At 40.0% G+C, this 23,912-nt stretch overlaps 4 protein-coding genes and 1 long non-coding RNA gene across 9 annotated transcripts in view; 3 read left to right on the forward strand and 2 right to left on the reverse strand.

Annotated features, from left to right (window-relative positions):
* Positions 1-259: 259 nt before the first annotated feature.
* dync2li1 (dynein, cytoplasmic 2, light intermediate chain 1) lies at positions 260-4,951 on the forward strand. Of its 3 annotated transcripts, XM_026308486.1 has the most exons (13): positions 260-350; positions 457-580; positions 693-727; positions 1,024-1,093; positions 1,239-1,327; positions 1,548-1,746; positions 1,953-2,021; positions 2,210-2,287; positions 2,450-2,529; positions 2,794-2,864; positions 3,032-3,129; positions 3,368-3,460; positions 4,688-4,951. In XM_026308486.1, the coding sequence occupies exons 1-13, from the start codon at positions 337-339 to the stop codon at positions 4,748-4,750; spliced, it is 1,083 nt and encodes a 360-aa protein (XP_026164271.1). In that variant the 5' UTR covers positions 260-336; the 3' UTR covers positions 4,751-4,951. The 3 variants fall into 3 exon arrangements, with proteins under 3 accessions (XP_026164271.1, XP_026164270.1, XP_026164272.1); XM_026308485.1 differs by lacking the exon at positions 4,688-4,951 and having other exon boundaries at positions 3,368-4,599; XM_026308487.1 differs by lacking the exon at positions 4,688-4,951 and having other exon boundaries at positions 264-350; positions 462-580; positions 3,368-4,599.
* Positions 4,952-5,481: 530 nt separating this feature from the next.
* abcg5 (ATP-binding cassette, sub-family G (WHITE), member 5) lies at positions 5,482-13,643 on the reverse strand. The gene is made up of 14 exons (XM_026310228.2): positions 13,459-13,643; positions 13,250-13,371; positions 12,784-12,920; positions 11,553-11,651; positions 10,954-11,086; positions 9,876-10,015; positions 9,076-9,205; positions 8,720-8,933; positions 8,244-8,449; positions 6,865-7,003; positions 6,668-6,741; positions 6,380-6,491; positions 6,107-6,219; positions 5,482-5,666 (listed from the first exon to the last, which is right to left on the reverse strand). The coding sequence occupies exons 1-14, from the start codon at positions 13,623-13,625 to the stop codon at positions 5,482-5,484; spliced, it is 1,971 nt and encodes a 656-aa protein (XP_026166013.1). The 5' UTR covers positions 13,626-13,643.
* On the forward strand, positions 5,606-9,245 carry LOC113132248 (uncharacterized). The gene is made up of 3 exons (XR_003295875.1): positions 5,606-5,726; positions 6,063-6,244; positions 9,162-9,245. It is a non-coding gene; the product is annotated as an uncharacterized LOC113132248 (long non-coding RNA).
* On the forward strand, positions 10,981-21,301 carry abcg8 (ATP-binding cassette, sub-family G (WHITE), member 8). Of its 3 annotated transcripts, XM_026310226.1 has the most exons (15): positions 10,981-11,115; positions 12,862-12,942; positions 13,232-13,342; positions 15,638-15,739; positions 15,886-16,033; positions 16,573-16,811; positions 16,963-17,095; positions 17,542-17,811; positions 18,105-18,264; positions 18,468-18,572; positions 18,653-18,852; positions 19,887-19,963; positions 20,154-20,421; positions 20,552-20,679; positions 21,023-21,301. In XM_026310226.1, the coding sequence occupies exons 4-15, from the start codon at positions 15,647-15,649 to the stop codon at positions 21,158-21,160; spliced, it is 1,959 nt and encodes a 652-aa protein (XP_026166011.1). In that variant the 5' UTR covers positions 10,981-11,115; positions 12,862-12,942; positions 13,232-13,342; positions 15,638-15,646; the 3' UTR covers positions 21,161-21,301. The 3 variants fall into 3 exon arrangements, with proteins under 3 accessions (XP_026166011.1, XP_026166010.1, XP_026166012.1); XM_026310225.1 differs by lacking the exons at positions 10,981-11,115; positions 12,862-12,942; positions 13,232-13,342 and adding an exon at positions 14,122-14,260; XM_026310227.1 differs by lacking the exons at positions 10,981-11,115; positions 12,862-12,942; positions 13,232-13,342 and adding an exon at positions 14,122-14,260 and having other exon boundaries at positions 17,713-17,811.
* Positions 21,302-23,052: 1,751 nt separating this feature from the next.
* The window catches only part of lrpprc (leucine-rich pentatricopeptide repeat containing), a 44,920-nt gene continuing 44,060 nt past the window's right edge, over positions 23,053-23,912 (reverse strand). Inside the window, exon 38 of the mRNA XM_026309151.1 lies at positions 23,053-23,334. Within this exon, the coding sequence (XP_026164936.1) occupies positions 23,263-23,334 (72 nt within the window). The 3' untranslated portion in view covers positions 23,053-23,262. The remainder of the gene's footprint in view (positions 23,335-23,912) is intronic.

The raw sequence follows: 23,912 nt of genomic DNA on the forward strand, positions 1-23,912 counted from the left end.
AATTTTCATTCACCTTGTGTCCCCTGAATTTTGCATTGAGATTGTAATTTGTAAATTGTCTTGTTACAGACATTTAATTTGCAAGTGCAAGAAACAAATAAAGAAATAAAAACAAAATGGGATAGAGCAAATTTAACACACACATTAGGAGTTGTAAAAGCCGTTTGTGAATGTGAACTCTTATTAACTCAAAACAGTAGCACTACATTTCCCACAATGCCCATTAAGTAATATACGGGGTTGCATCATCAAAACGCGCCGTTACTCTGACAACCCTGTGAGTGTTTTCTTCGGTTTTAGTCATTAGCTTGATAAAGCTGTAAAATATCAAAATTCATGCCAAAAGTAAGGTGAGTAAGCGTTTGTATATCCGTCTTCATACTTTCTAGCATCGTCACGGGAATAATTACACATTTTGTTTCGAACAACGCGTCGCATTTATCTTGTGTTTGTCAGTTCAGACACGCTATGGGAGCTGGCTGCGGCGGAGGCCGAGAGTCGGGAGAGTGGAGTCCGGGAGGAGGACGGAGGAGACGCCGTCAGCGAGAGGAGCGTGTTTCTAATGGGGAGCAAGGCTGGGGTCTGTTTTACCGTGCACAGCTGCAGACAGACATGTGGACGCACCGCTGTCTTGGTATTAGCAACATAAATTATCGCTGCTTACAGTTTAATATCAACTTTACTGTTTCTAGGGCAAAACGTCGATTCTCCTCAGATGCCTCGACAGGTGAGTTTGGGTTCACTCACCGACAAAAGAGCACCTCAGGCCCCGTCATAAAATCCAGCGTGTGCTTAGTGCTTCATATTGTTCTTGATGTCAAAGAGACAGCTAATCCAAAACAGGATTACGCATGCGGCCAGTTATTGACCATTATAATCTGAGCAGCAGGATGTGTAGCTCTTCAGACTACACAACTGGAGGCATGACACAAACGACACCTGCGTTTAATCACGGCATTAGCTAGTAGGTGGATCCTTAGATGAAGTTGCTACACAGCTAAATAAGGTTTTTCTCTCCACCAGAGATGAACCATCTAAGCCAACTCTGGCACTGGAGTACACTTTTGGCAGACGGGCTCGAGGACACAACACAGTAAGGGCTCTTAGACCTACTGGTTTTGTATTGTCCCAGTAAATCACCTGCTTGTTCATAGTAAATTCAGACTGTGTTAATGATTGTAGATTCTGTGTAGCCCGTAACACGAGGGTGTGATGAAACTGTTGGTTTGCTGTTTTAGCCCAAAGACATAGCCCACATATGGGAGCTGGGAGGAGGGACTTCTTTGTCAGACTTAGTCCAGATCCCAATCATTACTGTCAGCATCAGGTGGGTTACACACTTATACATCTACACACATGCCTTTGCTCTTTTCGTTTGCTGCTGTGATATGTTAGAGTAAGGGTCAGTGTCTGAAATGATCTGAATGTTAATCTGAATATTATATGTTTCTCTGCAGTGTCATCACAGGAAAATCAGTCAGTGCTGTAGCGCCACTTTTCTTTATGTATCCTGCCACAGCACTTAAGTCCTTCCTGTTTTCTCCCAGGTCTCTTTCTGTCATCCTCATTCTGGACCTGTCTAAGCCCAACAACCTGTGGGGAACCATGGAAAAGCTGCTGCAGGCAACACAAGCTCAGGTGGAGAAAGTCTCATCCCAAGCACAAAGAGCAGAGAAGTCCAAAGCTGGAGCCAAACACCAGATGCCTGTCCACTCAATATCACGTAGTTTACCTAAAGACTATCCTGTAAGACCTCAAGCTCATTACACTTGCTGTTGCTTTAGCATCATTTTCTGCTCAGTGCAGTGTGACATACCTGACCACAGTTAATGAGCAAAAATGAAATAAGTTGCCTAAAACATTTTTTGATAATGAGACATGGTTGATTTTTGGTCCAGTGTGAAAAATAAGGTTGTACATGTATCCTGAGTTATCTGCAACTCTTTTAACAGGACAGAGAACTGATTAGTCCCTTTCCTGTTCCTCTACTCATCATTGGCAGCAAGTATGACATCTTTCAGGTAAAACATTCATTTCAACCAATGGATATTTAGCACTAACAACAGAAACTTACAACACTTTTAGGCACAGATGTTAAAACCTTTGGTACTTTTCAAGCTTACTTACATTGATTGAATACCATTGCTGGTTCCTGGTATAATTTGCATAACAAATTTAGATGAATATCTTTTTTTCTTCTGTGTTGCAGGAATTTGACTCTGACAAGAGAAAAGTAATTAGTAAAACACTGCGTTTTGTTGCCCACTACTACGCAGCCTCTCTTATTGTAAGTTCTTTTACTGTACATGCAATATATGAAATAATTTGTTACAAAAATCTTATTCCTTCATTTTTAATCTTTATTCCGTTCACTGTCTTTACCACTGTACCATTGAATCCATTCACTTTACACATTTTTTTGTCTCTCTTTCTTCAATCATTTCATCAGTTCACCAGCATCAAATCAGAAAGCTTAATGTTAAAAACCAAAGGCTTCTTCTCCCACCTGGCTTTCGGTCTGGACAGAGGGTGAGGAGAATAACACAGCACTGTACAGCAACAAGTATTGGACAACAACTGGGATAGATATTTAGTTTGTTTTACTTCAATGTTATCACTAACTTCAAGAAACTATATGATCTGCTAAAGGGTTTTTGCAAACATTTTGTGCCTGTGATAAGTAGTCTGTTGAATGTTTTCAATCAAATACAAAACAACATTTTTTTAAAATGCTGTATATCTCACTCCGGTAAATATATTATGCTTTTCTTTTTTTTTCTTATTTCTTATCAGGAAAACTGTTTCCTGTGAATCCACGAAGCCCCTCGTCATTCCTGCAGGTTCAGACTCCTTCAGCCAAATAGGTGAGAACAGCACTGCTTGGTGGCCAAAGGCAGTAATTCACTTAAATGGAATTTATACTGCTGTAACTGCTGCACACCTGATGTGGAGCCACCTACTTCCTTGACACTTGTAGACGTGATCAGGATTGCGTAAAATTATGTTTAAAATAATATACTTGTTGCTATAGGTTCCCCTCCTGTTAGTGATGTGGACATGAGTTCTCTGCATGCCAAAAATCCAAAGGACCTCTGGAAGAAAGTCTACGAGCGTGTCTTCCCCCAAGAGGTAGCTCAGTCACTGCTGAATCCTGTGTCTTTATCTGCACTGCACAATTCAGCTGATTTAACCTCTGATCTTAAAGAAAATTAATACCTTCACAGTGGATAATCATACTGACTCAAACTGAATGTGTGCATACAAATACTACAGTATTCCTTCTTATAAATATTCATGTTTACATCAACACAGACTTCTGTCAATTGTGAACATGTTTGTATGTGCCTAATTGACTTTGTCTTTGCAGAGTACCAGTGAGCAGAGGGAATTAAAGGATCCAGCCAAAGACCCACAGTACAGTGAGCCACAGATTGATACCATGAGAACCCAGAAAGACCAGGTAACAGACCAATGCCATGCTAGTATTTTATTGCTTTATATGTGCACAGCTGTAAATACTGTGGCAATGCAAATTCTTCACCTAGTTAGTGTTGCAACTCATGAATTGGCAATATGGTGATCAATCAGTGTTCATCAAAATATCCAGTTCTCTGACCTCCCCATGAACAAATAACAGGTTTTAAAAACATTTAAAAGTAAATGAAGTGCAACATGTCCTAGTTGTCTAATGAGTATATTTAATAAGTGATGCTTCAGCTATAAACCCTGGAGGAAGAAGTAGCTTTTCATATGTTACAATTTGTGTCCTATTCTTTAATGGTATTTTAATGGTGTTAGTGACATGACAAGCCCCATCCAGACTGCCAGGGCTGGATGATAATCTTTGTTATGCAAAATGATCAGTTTACTTGAGTTTAGTGTGGTCACATAAAAACAGAGTTTGAACTGTCAAGATGAAAGAAGACTTCACACAGACATCTGCATGACTAAAGACTGCCCTATGCACTCTGCTCCACATCTGCCTTAGACAAGAGTAATGCTCCAGAGTAACCTTCTGTCCTTCAGTAAACTATATGTAGTGGTGTTTGTGTCATTGTCACATTAACAGACTGTAAAATCTCTCCAGTGCTTATAAACTCAGAGATTAGTAGTCTTCCTTTTGGCTTGCACTTGAATTGCAGTGACCTGTTGAAGCCAAAAACACAATCACATTCTGTTATCGCTGACCTGATGTTTGTTGTCTTGCTCTGCCATTGGACAGCACATCATGTAATTGATCTGAGTAACAAATCTATGAAATAGGCTAAAGGTTTATTTCAAGGACAAAGAATATAGTTTGTGAAAGCATAAATGCATGTCAGGACAGATTGTGAACTGATATCTGTTATGCAAACATGATCCTTTTCTTTATTGTGATAAGGTTAATTCAGCTGTATAAGTTTGTGTAGCCCTCAACTCCTGTTTGTGCCTCTTGCGTATTATCATTATAGATGTGTCAAGTTAACCATCTGTTTTTCTGAAAGGTACAGTATATATTTGCCACGTAGCAATAAATATCACAATCCTGAAGGTATTTTTGCCTCTTCTGCTTGTCTGGTTTAAAACATGTTCTGTCTGATGTGCAATATAAAACAACTTCTGAATCTTTCATTGTTTCAGCTTTACTAATAGAGAAAATGTGTTTTTTTTTTTTTCTCCTCCCTTTCTGTCTGTATCTGGTTTTCAGGAGTTGGAGCAGTATAAGAGAAATGCAGCAAAGTCATGGAAAGGACTGAACCTGGAGGGCTGAGCGATAACCTGCTTCCTGGTCTCACACACAAACACACATACACAGCATTAATATGTACATACATTAACCATTTTGCATTATTTATTAAATGTTGTCATTTTGTTTTCTACTAATTTGTAATTCATACAACTTGTATAAGAGAAGCACTTGTACAGTGTACTGATGTGTTCTAGAAAAATAAACATTTTTACATCATTACAATAGCTGTTACTCCATATTCACCACACATTACATTCACCAAGTAATACATCAATACATGAACTACATTTGAATGCTTAGAATGTGGATATTCTAGTACAGCAGTTCATCATTTATGTTTTGAATCAAATTGATGATTTGTAGTTTTAAGCTTCAAGTTACATGTAGTTTATTTGTACCACTTTGTATATATGATTAATAATTTGAAATTAGTGCAAATATTGTTTGTTCCAGTAAACAAGAACTTATAATATATAGAACCTTTGATTAAATCTGTGGCCTGTCTCAGTCCAGTCAGGTTACTTTTCGATGTGTATTACCAAGACCAAGTACATACACAGAAATATTCATTGTATGTGAGAAGAAAGGGTTAAGTGCAAACACCAATGGTGTATGTTAGCAGGAGCCACAGTATGTCAGTATGCCTCATCGTCTGTGAATAACATCATAGTCTGGATCATCAGAACCAAACTCAGTACACCTTCTTGTTGAAACAGAAGATTTTTCCACAGATACAGCATCAGTCTGTGGTTTTAGTAGCGCACAAGCTTGTCTCTTATCTTGAAGCTAATCATTCCCAGCAACAGGAGGGCTGGGAGGAAGAAGTAGAGGAGAACAAAGTCTAGTGTGTAGCGGGATAGCGCGCCAGGATATCCTTCATCGATGATCTGACTGCCGTGAGTGACCAGACAGGCTGCTGGCGAAGGTTTGGAAGTATCTGCAACAACACACCAGAGAGGAGGAGTCAACACTCATCTGGTTACTTGACAGCAAATGGGTATTTCAGTGTGTTATAAACTGCTACTGAAAAATTGGATATCATGATACACAGTTCTTGGCATTCTACTGGTTTCAGATGATAATTTCATTTGATTTTAGCAAGTGTGACAATGATCCCTGTATAAAATGACATGTTGTTTAAAAGGTCTTTAATTTCTGTTTGCTTCCTGTTTGCTTTTAATAACATTTTGTTGTCAAATTGTTACCACATAACAAAGTGATTATATAAAATGTTTTAAGTAGGTTTTTACACCTTTCTACTTGTGTTACTCATGTAGAGAGACACATTCTGTTGAACATAAAATAATTTCCGTGAGTTCTTTTCCGTCCTCAGGGTAGGTGGACACTGAGGATGATCTTAACGCACGAACAACTTACTGCATGTAAAATCAAGTCCGTGGAACTCGGTGACTATGAGCAGCTCACAGCTGTACTTCTGGAAGGTCAGGTAGCTGAGCCACTGGAAGACCACTGGCATCTGCTGGGTGCTTCTGTTGAGAGGACGAGGAGAGGAAGGTGTGTTACTGGTAATACTCTGTGTCTGATAAGTCACCAGTGGCCGCTATAATATTTTCATTTACTGGAAGGCTGGAAAAATTGTCATATCAAACGTTACCAGACTTACTAATCAAATTTAAAACACTTCCTCACCTTAAGAAGCCAGATCCCACCAGAATTCCTGCAATATTAAGCAGAGCCACTCCAGTGTTGACCATGTTAGGGTCTTGAACCACTCCTAAAAGCACCACAGTGAGCAGCTCACCTGAGGAGAAGCAGTAAAACACACACAGAGCTAAAAGCCATAAATAGAAAAAGGTGTAAAACTCGTATTTCACTCACATCAAACATGCAAAACATGACATAAAATGTAAAATAGGTGCTTGGGAGCTTGTTCTTGTAAGTAAAAATATTTTTCCCCTTTTAATAGTTTCAGCTCACCGGTAATATGTGGCACCAGCACTACAGCAGTGAAGCACAGGAAACGGATGCTGTCAGGGTGCATCCCCACTGTCCTGAAAGGAAAGCAGGCAGGGCCCAAAGATAGAAGAGACAAAAAAAGAGTTCATGTTGAGGCCACAACATACAGTTTACTTTCCAAAAAAAAACAAACAAACCCATACATGCTTTCTACCCACCAGTAAAGGAAGGAGCTGAAGATGAAGACACTCACGATGCTGAAGGGCAGGATATGAAAGATATAGGCCAAGAACATTTGCCATTTACTGTAGAGACCATCCTGACTCTCCTGATCACTGATGGCTCGCAGTGCTGGGACTGTTGATAAACAGACGGAGAATTATAGTAAATTTGCTGCATTCATTTTCTATAGTGTACTTTTTTTCTTAAAGTTGATCTCATCTCATCTTTTTTTCCTTATTCCATTGAAGGTTTAGTGCTTAGTGATTTATTTTTATTTAACTAGGGAAAAGACTCTGGACCTCTCTTGCTGTAGGGTCTGTATCCTATCAGTTGCCGTCTATGACATTCAAGATCTGTATTCTTCATCGTTACCTCTGGCTGCTTGGAAGCTTATCAAGCACTTTTAATTATCTTATCTTAACTCTAGTGTGACTTCTGCTCAGTCCAGCATTTTCTCACATCTCTTATCGTCAGTGTCTGTGACAGCAGGAACCATAAAGCTACGATTTTAGACTGCTGTTAAGTTCACAAATAATCCTCCCTTTACTGGTTGAATATGTGATTGTTGGTATCATCAATTAAAATATACCTTGTGCACAAACCTGATCCTAAGATAGATTCATATTGCCTAAAACCTTTAAAGTATATTCAACCTTCTTTAAACTTATTTTTAATTAGGAGCAAAATGTATATCACAATATCAGAAATAATTTACATTACTAAAAAAAATGTATACATTTCTACAGTCACATACCAGTGCTGACATAGGAACTTTACTCTGACCCGAGAAACACACTTTAATGAAGTCTCTGCGACAGAACCCTTTCACTTACTGAGCTAGAGATAAGCAGTCTTATGCAGCTGAGATAAAGACATTTCCAACATGCTGCTGAACGAAGCTAATACATCGCTTTTACTCAGGTGATAGTCCACCAACACACCACGCACTTCTGATTTTCCTTAGTCACTGAAACTGAAAGCCAAGACCTGGGTGGGTCATACCAGTATGGAAACCTTTGAAAGAATAAGTTCTTAAAAAGGCAAATCAATAACATGGACTGTTACATAGAAACAGCAAAAATATATCTATTTTAATATTTAGTTTAGCTTTAGATTAAGGACCACACTTTTACAAACTGGGCATACTAAAATGAGTCGTATTGGGTGTTGAGGTTAAGTTTCTTTCTGGTTTCCACTTTTTCCACTCTAATACCTCTTTTATTGTTCATGAGAATATGTATAGTGCTGTCTGAAATTTAGCAATGAACTATGATAATGTGTTACCTAAATTAGATTGTTGGACAAGTCAAAAAGTAAAATGTGTTTTTATGTATTACATGATATGTGTAGATGTTTTGTGATGTTTGGAACTCACAGAGAGCTACAGCATTCAGCATGCCGGTGTAGGGTGAGGCACCAACACACTGATAAATGATGCCAATGCGGTCCTGCACTGCACCCTTCGTCACATCGTTGTCTAAGTGCATAACGAAGAAGGCCACAAAGAGACCATATATCAGGTTCTGTGACAAACGCATCAGAACACCCATCCTGTCTCTGGACAGGTTCCTTACTGTTCTCCTGTACACAGACAGAAGCACACACAGCAAGTGAAAGCAATGAATGAACATGCTTTTCTTGACTTTGCTTGACCTAATTTTATAACAAAATTGAGCTGTTTAATTCCTTGCGTTTAAGGCCCCAACCTATGAAACAGATATATAAGATCATACAAAAAGACATAGATAGAAATACAGATATAAAAGCAAATTATCATACTAAATACACAGTAGGCCAGTACATGTGTTTTCACTAACATAGGTATAGTTTGGAGACTCATCTAACACCAACCTGAGCAGAACTTCAAGTTTGGCTGCACCACTGGGTGACTCTTTGCTCTTGAAGGGGATGGCTGGCTTGTGTGCTCGTTGCAGGCTCCGCTCCATTTTTCCCAGCATGCTCTGGTAGATGGTAGACCTCTGATAGGTTGAAGTGATCTCATGCATGCGACTGAATGTGGCTGCCTCCCTGTCACTGCTGCGTGTGTCCACTGAGGTGAAGTCAACTGTTTAACATCACAGCAATGTGAAGAGTTCAATGAAAGTCATACGCAAACTTTATTCTTTATACTCTAAATTCTTGTGATATACACATTTTTTATGTTTAAAAGTGGCTATGATATAAATGTTCACTATAGCATACAGTACCATAGATGTCAAAGGGATTGCAGTACTCTGGACACTCATATCCACACTGGCTGAAGAAATTCACCATCTCTTCTGGCTGCCCACAGAACACCAGCTCTCCACAACTCATTATAGCTATCCTGCTGAACACCTGAGGGACAGTCACACAAACACAAGAACGCACACTAAGTGTAAGCGAATCATTTAGAATTGTCTGGTTTTCGGCATTCATTGGCCATAAAATGAGATCTGATCTTCATCTAATCTTGCATGTCTTTAGTGACCATATTCATTAAATATCTCTAGTGTTGGTGTTTTTAATAACTGTCCAAGCTTAGCAGCATTAACCTCAAACTAGCATTTAAAGTAGCTGTGGCTCAGACTTTCACAGCATTCAGGAGGAATTCTTGCCGTTTTTCATACAGATCTGCAGTCTGAGTTAGACACAGTGGTAACTTCCAAAATGACATAGTTTTAATTTAAAAAATTGCCTCTATTGTAGCCCATGGAAAAAAATTACTTACCTAAATGCCTAAACTATCGATGATGCTATCTTAGTTTGACTAACTCAGGCTGGAAAATCTCATACTAGTTTACAAGAAGGAGTGTTTATTGTGTCTCATCTTTTCCACTTAAATCACCATGGAGAGGGACATCTTCATGGCCATTATAGACTTCAGGAACAACTACAGTAACCAAAAACAGTTTCAGTACATGTATGGGCATGTGGGCATTGATTTAATGTGTTTGAGGTAATGTATTTCTCTTTTTTAAAACAAGTTTCAGTCTGTCTTCTTGCTCCAGTTCATCCCCAAACCCACCCTGAACAGCTCGGAGCGTGGTTGGTGGATGGTTACTATGACAGTACGGTTCCTCCTGGCCAGCTCTGCCAGTAGTACCACAATCTGATTGGCGGTCATGCTGTCCAGGCCGGTGGTCGGCTCATCCAATAGGATCACCCCTGCAATGACATCATCAACCGCGCGCAGGTTTATCAAACATTGGGAACAAGAGAAAGGCAGGACAGTAACTTTTTTTTCTTTCATGTGAGAAACTTTTAAATGTACTTTTTGCGAAGTGGCACATGGACTCTCAGTGGAGCCAACTTAACTCGTGAAGATAAGTGAGTTTTTTTTTCTTTTAAGTTAATTACTCTAATTAGGACAATTAAAAGATTGCCTCTTTGCATTATGAACGGAGAGTGGAATTAGCTGATGCTTTAATTGTGAGATTAATTCATTTCCTGGTTGATTGGAGAGGCAGCGAATGGGAACTCTTCATTACTTTGTGTGCGACTCTGAGTGTGTGTGTGTGTCTGTGTGTCTATGGCTATTCTAATCCTGAATGAGGACTGAGACCCTTTATCCTCCCTGGGGAACTATAGACCTGATAAACTACACCTGGGATGAGCACACACACACACACACACACACAGAGGTGAGTCTCTGTTCATTCCCTTCGTAGCGTGATAACCCAGCCTTTCATTACTCTTCTCCATCTGTCCCTCCATCCCCTCGTTATACCTCTTACTTAGATCCCTGTGTTTTTCACTGTGGACTTCTAAAACTCTTTGGGGAGAGCCAGGTCTTCTTGTGAACTTCTGGTCTCATGATGGCACAGTCTTGCCTCTGGTGTTGTTGCTTAGATGAGTATATGTATGAAATATTTGTTATAAGCAGACATTTTTAACTGAGTTTGTCAGACATATTGAGGGATATTGTATAATCCCTCTCCTATTTATAAAGTCTCTTCTTATCTACTCTGTATCTCCTCTGTAATGGCTTTTACCTTGACTCATCATCATAATTTAAATGTGCAGCAGTTACACCCTTTGAAAGTCTGCTGATACACAGATAAAACTCCTGTAATTCTCCTTAGGCATATCGCAGAGGTACTCACTTGGGTCCTGAAGTAGCTGGCTGGCGATGGAGACCCTCCTCCTCTCGCCTCCAGAAATCCCTGGGAAAACACGACCTCCAATAACACTGTGGGCCACATGACTCAAACTCAGCTCGGCCATCACGGCTGATACCTGTGCAGGAGCCAGAGGTCAAGGGTCAGGTGATAAGAGAATTACTGTTACTGTACAGCTGACCAGGGCCTACTGTAGATCTGGTACTTTTGAGAATCAGTACTCTTTTCCAACATGATTATAATAAACATTTATTTGGTTGATTTTGGTTGACATAGATTTCCCTGGACCAGCTGGGTCCCAGCCATTTTGGCTTGGATGACGAAATACACTGTGGTATATCACAGTACTCTTAAGGAAGAAAAGAAATCTGTGGTGTACAGCTTCTAAATATAGTTTGGGCATATTCATTAACTCTAATGTTGCTGAAAACATTGTAGTGTGCTTTCATTGATACAGAGTGATGCAGTGTCTGGTTCAAGAATCATCCTCTTCAACCAGACTTCTGTGCCTTTTGACTCCTTGTTGTATGTTCCCTAGTGAGGACATGTGAAGTTTAGTCTCAGAAGAGGCTCTCAAAAGTCACCTTTTCCTTGATAGCTTCGGCTGAGTGTTTGCGCAGGGCCAGCTGGGCTGTGTAGGTCAGAGTCTCCTCCACTGTCAGATAACTCAACAAGTTATCGCTCTGACAAAGAAGAGGAGAGGAAAGAGGAAAACAGGAAAAAACGGCATGAAACAAGTAAAAGATGCAGAGAGGACTTTGTAGGCCTTACAGTGAAATCTTCCTCCATCTAACTCACAATAGATCTGAGTAATCAGACTATTGATTAACAATGAGGTTAAAATGATACAAAATACACTGCAGTACAGTTATAGTGATATCCACCAGGAAGCATATACAGTATTCTTGCTTCCATCTGTCCCTTGTATTTTTGCCTGTAATCAAATAAATGTATATGCTAAAAGCTGATGCCGTAAAAATCCTTGCTACACGCTCTTAGCAATAGAAAACGATACATTAAAGTATTTATCTACAGTATCTTTGCTTCACATCACTGTACCCTGAGCAAAGATTTGTAAATCAGTTGACTGTATACTTAGAGGTATGCACAAACTATAATATACATTTTCTCCAGACATATGCACGCACACAAACACACTCAATTTGCTTGAACCTGCTGCCTGCCTCAATTAACACGTGGCACCTCCCAATCCCACTTCTCCTTAGTGTCTCATCTGAATGACTTTAATATCAGGAGCTCATATCACCTCCTCATCTAGAGCTTAGCAGGGGAAGTTAATGACAAGGCTTAGAGAGTGTGCGGGTGAGGGGTGTTATCAGCGAGAGGAGAGCGATGATTTGAAAAGAAGTGAGGCCAGTTTTAAGCCAGTGTTTTTAATTCAGGATTTGGATACACTTGAGCACCTCTCATTGAGAGATTAAGTATATGAGGAGGCTATCAAGGGTCTTAAGTTAATTTCATACAGAGGCCAGGGCAACCTTTCAGGAGTTTTTTGCAAAATGTTGTGTGTTCATTATGTTTCTATGGTGGTTAGTGTCAATATACACAAACTGCATGCAGACACTAACAAGTGACTGCAGCTAATGAGGTTCAGTAGCTACTGTAGTTGCTGCAGTTTGAAAGATGGCTTTCATACCTACAGGCTGCAGTCACATTGTTATTTATTTCTTTTTTATGTCATGTTGGAGTCGTGCTGAAGGCTCACTTTTAAAAATCAAGAATAACTTAATCCCTTCCTTGGATCACAACTATCTGACTGTGTGTGTTTATACTGTGTTTTTTACTGTGCATTACCTGCAGTACATAGGAGAAACAGTCCTGATACTCCTCTCTCTTCAGTTTCCTGCCGTTAATGAAGACCTCACCCAACAGTGTACCACGGTTTCCAATCCTCCCTGAGATGGCATCCAATAATGTGGTCTTTCCTGAGCCTTTCCACACACAATACATCCAGTAAAAAAAAAAAAGAAAACATGTTTTAGATTTAAAGCAGAAGGATTTCTTTATGGTTCTGACTGTTTTATTTATGAAGAAAGAGCGTAGCCTCAATATTATTCATCCTGGCTTTGGCCTCAGAAAAACTGAAATAATCTTATGTTCAGTGTCAAACATCTAAATGACTCAAAGCTGTTTCCATTAGAAAATGTTGGTTTTATCTTAATTTAGCCAGTGTTTAATGTATGTTCATGCATTTATTTGTATTAATTAATTTTCTGTTCAGATTAACCACTCGTCTGTTTAGATAAAGCTTGGTGCAGACCTGAATTGCCCAGAATGCCCATGATCTGCCCGCTGTCGATGTGGAAAGAGATGTCATTGAGGATCTGTCGAGTCCATCTCTTCCTGTAGGAGGGTAAGTCCCACCATGGACCCACACGCTCACTGCAGCACACACACACACACACATACTTAGGCTATATTTTCATCATCAGTATTCCCAGAATAAAATTGCAAAATTGCCATGTTTACCTCACTTTGTAGGAGATCTTGTTGACACTGAGACAACATGAGGGCTCTGATCGCTCCTCACCACCATCCCTCCATGAATCCCTCTTCACCTCCGACACAGACTTGAATGACTCTCTAACTTTGGTCCCGTCCTCTGGCTCTGTTTGCAATGAATAAAATTTTTTCATGTCTCCGGCCTGTCTGCTGCACCAATCACCAACTCTATCAATTCCGTCTCAGCTTCTCTTCTTCATAGCCTCACCGCTGCTATACAATAATGTCAAGTTCTAAAGTTGAGGTGTCTTAAAGTCCCAGACTTTATTGCTCTGCACCCATTCCCTGTCCACAGCAGCAGAGTGAGCGCAGTGGAATCTCTCAGGAGCCAGAGACACACAGTGAAAGCTGTTATCTCAGAGAACTTTGATCTGGAGCTGTATAAAGAAGACAAAAAACACACATGCTGAGTAGATTGGCTGACTGTCTCACCTCAGTCCTCAAATTGTGCACTGCAACCAGAAAAGCTATGACTGACAGCAGAGCAGATGAAGCACTGACATGGCATGAACTTTGAGGACGCTTTGACAGAGAAGGCTTGTGAGCTAAGACAAGAGGAGACCTTCAGCTGGACTGGAGACAAACTACCTACAGGGAGAGGAAACAGAAGGCTAGGGCAGAAACGGAAGATAAACATAGAGGAAAAACAGAGGATCCTGACAAAAAAGGGGGGTTAACCTTTTGACGCCACAAAAGTTGACCAGCAACTTGTGTCATCATGGACACAGACATAGACAATGGCTTCAGTCTCAAAAAAGGCTTCTCACAGGTCAGTTTATCACATGGGATCACAGAAACCTCATGACAGAAACCATTTCAAGACACTGGTTTTAACTTCCCCTGTTAATATGCTAATATACTTTGGTTAAATCAAAACCACATGTACACTTTTTGTTAATTCTTTTTATTTCCACCCCAAATTACAACTCACCAATTCTCTGACTACTGCAGAAACATCACTTTTACTCCAGAAACATCCAATTTGAAGAAACAAGTCTAGCTTCTTTATTTCAGACATCAACTTAATAAAATAAAACAATTGCTTTAATATTTTCTGTCAAAATTCAAATACGAAAGTAATATATATTCAATCTATAAAGTATACTATAAATGAAATTATGTAAATCTATATGCTTTTTACTATGGTACTTTAGATATGTATTGTAGTATTTTCATTTGGCTTTAGTCAAAAAATAATCTTTTATCTTTATGCTTATTAGTATTAATTATTTAGTATTTATTATAAATTTAAATTCTTATTTAATTCAATATTAAAGTCCATGCACTGAAAGTTCATTTTTGTTCATTGAATGTGCAGCTATAGGTCACTGTCTTCAAGTTTGTATTTCTGTTTTTTCCTGCAACTTCAGAAAGCTGTGCTCATTTACAGAAAACGTCCTTCGTCTGTCTGTGTAGACAAATTCTGACTTTATCTACTGACCAGTGGTTCCTGAAACTGACTTTAAAGATCAGTATTTGTAATTATTTCAGTTTTATGTGAAGTCTTGTTTAGATTAACCACTGTGGTTTCTATGTGCAGATTTGATGTGAGCTAAGGCTCCATTTTTAATTGTAGATTTAGACTTTTATTTATTGGGGAGATTAAGGGATTACATAATGGTAATATCACTCTATTACAAATTAACTCTGGGTGCATAAAAGCTTTCAGCCAACTATTTGCATGAACAGACACATAAAGCGATGCATGCCATTACATGTGGACACGGCTATTAAAAAATATGCAGTTAAAATTGTTCAGTAAACTAGTGGATAGGGTTCGAATGAAAGCTCCTCAGATTCTATAGTTCTAATTTTAACCTCTGTGAACTGATCTAATACAAGTGTTTACCATCTTCTGTCATTGGCATTGTTGGTTATGGTGTGTTGCCATCTGAACCAAAATCTGCAGTTTTCTGTGCAACGTCTGGTCGTGCTAACTTACACATTCTCTAACACATCTTGTAAATCAGAATTTTAAAATAGTGATCTATACAAAGAGGATCATCACTCTTACTGATTTTTTTTTTTTTTTTTTTTTTTTTTTTTAATTTGTACTTTGTTCTTTAGTAATTATACAATAAAAAAATTAGATGACTAGGTCCTTCTCTCCATGACATTCATTAACCTGTCTACTCCTCCTTAATAGCATCAAGACATGGAGTTGTTTTCATCTGAAGAAGACAGCAGTCTCTACTTTACCTACAGTGGAGGGTGCAATGAGCTGGAGGTCACCAACCTACACTACGAGGTAACTGACAGACAGCTGCTCTGCTCTTTATTTGCAAGTTATCTTTAGCTTTGACCTGTTTTAACCTCTTCATGTCTGTGCATTTCTGTCTGCACTGTTGTATGTGCTCATCATGTAAATGTATGTGTTTGTGTGTGTGTTGCCAGGTGGACACGGCGGCTCAGATCCCGTGGTACGAGAGGTTGTCTGAGTTCAAGTTGCCATGGGAGATAAAAGGAAACAAGCAGACAGCCATTAACAAGCTCAGCCTTCGGGTCCACAGTGGGCAGATGCTAGCTGTCATCGGCAGCTCAGGTGACACACAACACAAACACAAAGGCAGTCATTTTTACAGTTTCTAAGCAAAGGTACTAAATCTTGACATCATGTTTTTCACCTGACTTCTGTCAAGGACCTCATGTCATGCAGGGCTACAAGAACACTATTTTTTTAACTAAGTACCAAATATTAACCCTTAGAAGTCTAGGCCTATTTTCTATCTATTTATTGATATGTGACGCTGGACTCCAAAGGGTTAAGTACCTTAAAATGTAATATATAATACAATACAAGTAATACAAGAAAAAGTATGATACTTGATACTTTACATTCTATCACTGGGTACATTAAACATATCTCAGAACAAAGAAATGACTCCAGGTGCATGAACTAAAACAAAAAGCAAAGAAAATCTTCTACACTTGGAGGCTGATGTCCCCAAAAATACCATGTTCACTGACTAAGACAAAAATCAGTTCATTGATTTGCTTTACTTATGGTGACTTCTAGTGCTGTGAGGATTTTCTTCTCTTTGCTTACATTTTGCTTTAAATACTGTAATCATCTTCTCCCAGGTTGTGGTAAAACATCTTTGCTGGACATAATAACATGTCGGGATGAAGGAGGTACAGTGGTGTCGGGTCAGATTCTGATTAATGGGAAGCCCAACACGCCCCAGCTGGTGAAGAAAAGCATCGCTCACGTCCGCCAAGACGATCGCCTTCTTCCTCACCTCACCGTCCGAGAGACTCTGTCCTTTGTTGCCAAACTGAGGCTGCCCACCCACTTCACACAGGCTCAGAGGGACCAGAGGGTAAGGTTAAGTGCAGTAGAAACAAGACTGTTTTTTATTACAGCATGAAGACGTTCTCACAAAAGTCTTTGTATTAAGATGAAATGATCAGCTGCTGTTGTGTCACACGTTAGAGGTTAAATGTGACCAATGGTGCTGTTTTCTGTCACAGGTAGATGACGTTATTGCAGAGCTGCGGCTGCGACAGTGTGCTCACACCAGAGTGGGAAATGATTATGTGAGGGGTGTTTCTGGAGGAGAAAGGAGGAGAGTCAGTATCGCTGTCCAGCTTCTCTGGAACCCTGGTGAGTTCAGTGCAGGACATTTTCCAAGACAACTGCAAAGTTTCTTTTAAATATCCACTTGATTTGACAAACTCAGCCTGCTGAAGTCTAAAATTAACTTTAGATGAACTGTCAAACATGTTTTTGCACCAAACGACTGCAGATTTTGTCCACTATCATCTACAGTACAATAAAGTGCGTTCAGTAGAGATCTTTTATTTATCAGTGAGACAAGAAAAAATACTTACAGCACCAAAGGCTGTGAATATAAGCTCTATTAATAAGGTCATGAGCTATAAGGTCTCAGAAATAAGACAGTATCTTCCCTGAACTGGCACCAACACCAGTGCATCCTTGATGTTCCATCACTACAACCTCCCAGCCACCAGTGGATCACCAAAGTTAGTCCAGACCAGCAAGCAGAGGGCTAAGTCAATCTTTTTATAGATTTACCTTTTACATTTAAGGTATTTTGATCTTGGACGAGCCCACATCGGGGTTAGACAGCTTCACAGCACACAACCTGATTATCACACTGTCCCGTCTGGCCCGGGGAAACCGTCTGGTCCTGCTGTCAGTCCACCAGCCACGATCAGACATCTTCCAGCTCTTCGACCTTGTTGTCTTGCTGTCATCAGGCTCAGCTGTTTACTGTGGCGCTGCTCGTGAAATGGTGCCTTATTTCACTTCACTAGGATACCCCTGCCCACGATACTGCAACCCCTCGGACTTCTATGGTTAGTGCATGTGCATGCATATATGTAGAAAGGACAAAACAGCCTTAAATAAATGCTTCTTTCCAACACCCAACAATGTCTGAAAGTTAGCAACCTGAAACTAATTAGTAACTTGATCACGAAATGTCCCACCAGTGCACAGTTTTCAAAAGTGACTTTAAAATATTCTGGAGACCTTGGCACTGCAGCTTTAATCTGCAACTGTGCTTTTAAAGATAAATACCATAACTCCTGAAACATCCTGGATGCCAAATGTGACCAAGACTTTATTGCATGTGTTTCTGTGTGTACAGTTGATCTGATCAGTATAGACCGGCGCAGTGCGGAGCAGGAGGCTGAGTGTTTGGAGCGGGCCAGAGTTCTGGCTGAGCAGTTCATGGAAAAGGTCCAGGACACTGATGATCACATGTGGAAACCAGCTGGGACTAACACAGCACCAATTCAAGCTCAAAGGTAGCCCTGATCTTGCCCTGATATTATTTGAATATGACAATATCACATTACTCCCAGGAGCTTAAAAGAATAATAAATAAAAGCAGCACAAGACACCCTCTGTCCATAAATCCTTAAATCTGATCAGGGACCAGGATCAATTTTAGAAATGAACAAAACTCTTAAAACCCAGACAAACCCATGCATTGCTTTCTTGCCTGCAGCTCCTGTAGCCCTCAACAGCCCAGAAATGGAGAGAAAGTAATTACTATATCCAAGGAAAAGAACGGAGTGCCTGGCAGACTACACCAATTCACCATCCTCATCAGGTAAGCACAAACACCTGCAGGTATTATAGCACTCAGTGACACATATGAACATCGACCACCTTTCTTTTCTTCTCTGTCAGGCGTCACATGTATAATGACTTCAGAGACCTGGTGACCATACTGGTCCACGGCTTAGAGGCCCTGCTCATGTCACTGCTGGTGGGATGTCTCTACTACGGGGCAGGGGAAGCCCGTCTGTCCATTCAGGACACAGTGGCCCTCCTCTACATGATCGGAGCTCTCACCCCATTCGCTGTGGTGCTGGACGTCATAGCTAAATGTGAGTACAGTGGGAGTCGAAGTCAGCAAGTGAAAAGAAACGATGAAAAAGAAAGAAAAAACATGTCCTAAAAGAAGCAGTTTTGATCATAGAGAATTCACCAAATTTAATTAAATTTCAATTCAATTTTATTTGTATTGTGCCAAGGCACTTTACAAAAAAACCCAACAAATCCCTAATGAGCAGCACTTAGCGACAGTGGAGAGGAAAAACTCCCTTTAACGGAAGAAAAAACCTCCAGCAGAACCGGGCTCAGTTTGGGCGGCCATCTGCCTCGACAGGTTGGTAAACAACAAATAGACACTGCAGGTTGGTGGGGCCAGTAACTGCACATCAGCAATATACAGCTCCAGGCCCGGGGACACTTGCAGAAGGTACAGAGAGAGCACAAACTAGGGGGGGGGGAGAGAGAGAGCACAAAGTTAGTGACATTCAATGGTGGAATATACATGTGAGGGGGGAGGAGAGGAGGATCACTGTAAGAATACTTGAATAAGTTTAGAAATACTTTTTAAGACAAACCAGCCAGACATAAGACGTTTCAGTACAATATGGCAAAGTTATTAAAGTTATCACCAAGTTATCAGACAGATTAATGGGAGATAGAGTTGGACAGTGACTTCTTGGACCCTGAGTTGTATTATATTCAATTACAGCTATTGCAGAGATAGCAAAACTCAAGTCTAGCCAACAGCTGTTAAGAGGCCAATCCAAGTCAGGTCAAGGTTAAATGACAACAAAAGTTATAAAACTAATTCCAAGTTGATTTAATACTCTTAAATAAAATGTATTACACTACCTGCGCATATAGAACATCTGTAAAAACAGTTTTTAGTTGTATCCCAATACAAAGACATTTATGTAGGTGGAGCGCTTCCACAAAAGTAATAACAGGTACAAACCTTAAACTTATACATCCAATATTATTAAGATCACCAATATTAAGCTGAGGTTTCTTCAGAGATTTCAGCTATTAACATGTTTTTTTTTTTTGCATGCATTAATATTGGAGGCTGATAAAGTGTTTTCTGCAGGTCACACAGAGAGAGCCATGCTCTACCACGAGCTGGAGGACGGCATGTACTCTGTCACCTCCTACTTCTTCGCCAAGGTAAAGCACAGTGATAAAACTGCATCTCCAGTAGGGGTCAGTCTCACTCCACTACTGTGATGTGGTAGTGGAAAACACAGGGAGATATATTACTGTATGTGTGCACATGCAAACACACCAGCCAGGATCAACAATAAATATGTGTGTATGTGTTTCTGCATTTCTGTCTGTTCTCTATATTTGAGTGCAGGTCCTGGGGGAGTTACCAGAGCACTGTGTGTTCACCTTAGTCTATGGGCTGCCCATCTATTGGCTGGCCGGGCTCAATGAGGCTCCGGATCGTTTCCTGCTCAACTTCATGCTGGTGTGGCTGATGGTTTACTGCAGCCGAGCCATGGCTCTGTTTGTAGCTGCCGCACTGCCTACTCTGCAGACCTCGGCCTTCATGGGCAACGCCTTGTTCACAGTCTTCTACTTGACTGGAGGATTTGTCATCAGTCTGGAGAATATGTGGCTTGGTGAGGAGACAGATTAATTGTCCTTAGGAGCCTGAAGACTAGAGTATGTGTGAGGATAGAGAACAGCTTTGGGGAACAATATACTGTGAATATGTGATATTTATACTGTCTCATATTTTCAACTCCCCAGTGGCCTCATGGTTGTCTCACGCCTCCTTCATGCGTTGGGGATTTGAGGGCATGCTGCAGGTCCAGTTTAGAGGAAACAAGTACCCAGTTAGCATTGGAAACATCACAATCCAAGTGGATGGGATACATGTAAGTTCAAAAACAGTTCAAACCAAAGTCAGAATCCTAGTGTGAATTTCATATTATGGAAGATGTTTTAAGAAGTTGGTCAAGGCACACTGGTTAAAAAATGTGCTTTAATTAGTTGGAGTCTGGTCTGGGAATAATGTTGACAATATTTTGGGAGTGGTTTTGATAAGTATGTGGTGTGAAGCTGTGACTGCTGCCTACTTTAACAGCTATTTTAAATGTTACAGAAAAATAATATAAGATTTTTAAGGTAAACTTTCAGCATCTTGTAAACGTACTCACCAAGTGATGGACGGGGGCATCCCAACATCCTTTTCATCTCATATCCCTTTCTATCTTTTAGGTGGTGGAGGCCATGAACATGAACCAGTATCCTCTGTACTCGTGCTACCTGGTCCTGTTGGCGGTCTGCGTGGTTTTTGTGGCACTCTATTACTTGTCCCTAAAATTCATCAAACAGAAGTCCAGTCAAGATTGGTGAACTCACCAGGACAATCGGACCAGTCGCTGTCAGAACAGTGGAGGGAAGTAGTTTCGATTCTTGTTTCACACCAAGTTAGAAGAATAGAATACAACAGAAAAGCACTTAATCTAGAGGCTAAAAGTAGAATACACGCTTTGAATTTACATTTACACATTATATAATGCCTGAAGGCCACTTGATGAGGTGTAAAAGTCAGCCATCTTGATGTGCAAATAATTCCTCTCAAATCATTGTACGGAGCCTCTTGAGTATCAGATGGAAATTATTTATTCGTTCGCAAAATTATGGAAAAAAATTTGTCAAAATAACGAGATACTTTCTGACTCAGGCTTGGGACAAACTTTTTTTAGGCCTGATTTGATGCCAGACTTCACCCCCACCGATTATCTGTCTAAACAATCCTCAAGTGTGTGGTGTCAACAGGATTATTTTACTGCTCCTGATCAGATCGGAGCCTCCATCATAAATATGAAACATGTTTGATATTTATGATTCCCTCTGTGGGAGGCTCCAATAGCCAATGAGAGCGAGCATCCCGGGAAACGTCACCAACCGGATGTCGTGTACCTTAAGGTGTCACAAAACATCATAGCAAAACAAAACCAGCGCCAAAAGGCACGTTACAGACATGCTTGTTGAATCGTGCCAACAACCAGTGTCTTTTTTATTGTGCTTGACATAACATTACGACAACAGGGCCGACAATGAAGAGGCGTGCGTCACGACGTCACGTTTGATCCATTGTGCATTGTGTGCATTACATTAGCTTAAAAGTTACCCAACACTACATTAATATCGTTAACTAGCCACTTGCTAGATGCGTCCCATTACAACCCATTGCTTTTTGCCACATTTCGTCCGGGTGGGCTGTTTTTCTGCCTCCCTTCATTTGAAAACGCAATTTAATACTGGGGTCGCAGATTTACTTTTAACTGGCTTTGTCTTTCTTTAATCATATACTGGTTTTCATACCAGTCGGCTTAACTGGAAGCGGCCCTCAATAGCTACCGTTCAAAATGTGATGGAGGTGAACGTGTCCTGCGTGCGGCGTTCAAGTGCTCAGTAAAGCTAATGCAATGCACCCAATGCAAATCTCTTTGCGAGGTAACACAAAACAAAGTCTAAAGAAATAATTTCCAGCTGATACTTAAGGGGCTCCGTATCACTGAGTAGACAGTGTTTAGAGTTTAACTATGGGAATAATTGGAAATCAGAGCTGTGCTCCCTTTGTGTTGGGAGAATCCCTTTGGTGCAGTACCGCTGTCTGCTGCTGGATGGCAGCAGAGCACTGCAGTAACACAGAAGTTAAAATGATGGAATGTTTTTCCTCTCTTCTGTCTTGGCAAATGATTAGAGCGCCACTTTGGCAGATATCCATCTGCAGCTTTTGCTTGTTCCATTTTCAATCTTCTTTTTTCTACAGCTTTATCTTTTTTTTGTATATGTAAGGTTATTAAGCTTAACAATGTGTGTGCCAGTGTAGGGAGCAGTGAAAAAAAAAGCCTCACAGAGATTTAGTAAGTCATACTCAGGAGAAAAAAAACATACTTGTTGTGTCCTCATAGATTGAAGATTATGTAAGCTGTGTGTTTTTGCACTGGTGCAAAAGCCTGATAAATATTTTAGCGACATGAGTCCAAATTAGTAAGGTATTAAATCAAACTGGTCCATTTGAGCATGTTTATTTTTCTCTGCTGTTGTTTGGCCTCATCGCTCAGTTATAGCATGTAGGTTCTTGTATCTGTGCACTTTTACGACAATGAATGTTATTGATAATGATAAAGTTATAACTATTATTAACTAGTTTTAATTAAAATTAAGAGTTTAAAAAAAACAGTTTCCCTGGAAAAAAAAGTGTGAATTCAGAACATTTAAACCAGACAAACAGGCAGAATGTTGCTTCCTAACATTTATTAGCATAAATACTTCTGTACATTCACAACTTTAAGGTCAACATTATCAGCATCTCAGTGGATAGAGTCTTAACACATACAATAGGTAATTTGCAATGTTTTCGCTCAAACAACTTGTATAAAAAAAAAAAGACAAAGGGAGAAAACAGGATTTGGATGGAGGTCAGAGGAGCAGAGGATCAATCTTTATTCTTCTGCTGTTGCCTGAGCTTTGGCAGCTCTCTCTCGCAGCTTTTCTGCATAAAACCTAAAGGACTCCTGGAAAGAGAAACAAAGAGACAATGTTACATCAAACATATACCAAACAAACTGTGCATAAATGCTCACCTGCCTCATAGTGAGTCTCTATCTCGGCTCTTTCCAAAAGTAAGCAGCAGCAGCAGCAGCAGCCGAGCCCTCCTGGGTTTGTCTAAATAGTCTCCAACCAGGTTGTCTCGTTTCATCTTTAAATCCCCATTAATACACAAATAAGGGATTTGTAGCACTCTCCCTGAGCGCACACGTTCGCACTCTGCCTCTGTTCCTGACTAATTAATCAGTGTTTTGATCCAGACAAAGTGTTGTGGTTTTTTTTGTTTTTTTTTTTTGTTTTTTTTTTAATGCCAGCTCCTTACACTGTACATTTTCTTATTAATGTAGTAATTAATGCTGATTAAAAGCTCTGTTCACTACAGAAGGAAAGAAGCTTTGGGACACTTTTAAAAGGGTCAGTTCACCAAAATTCTATAAACTATTTTCTCCCTAAAGTTAGTTTTATTTGTAAAGATTTTGAAATATCAGTCTCTAAGATTTAAGTTCCATAATGAAACTACGTCCCTGTTACTCAGGAGAAAGTG

Source organism: Mastacembelus armatus, chromosome 15, assembly GCF_900324485.2.
Source record: "Mastacembelus armatus chromosome 15, fMasArm1.2, whole genome shotgun sequence".
Lineage (NCBI taxonomy): Eukaryota > Metazoa > Chordata > Actinopteri > Synbranchiformes > Mastacembelidae > Mastacembelus > Mastacembelus armatus.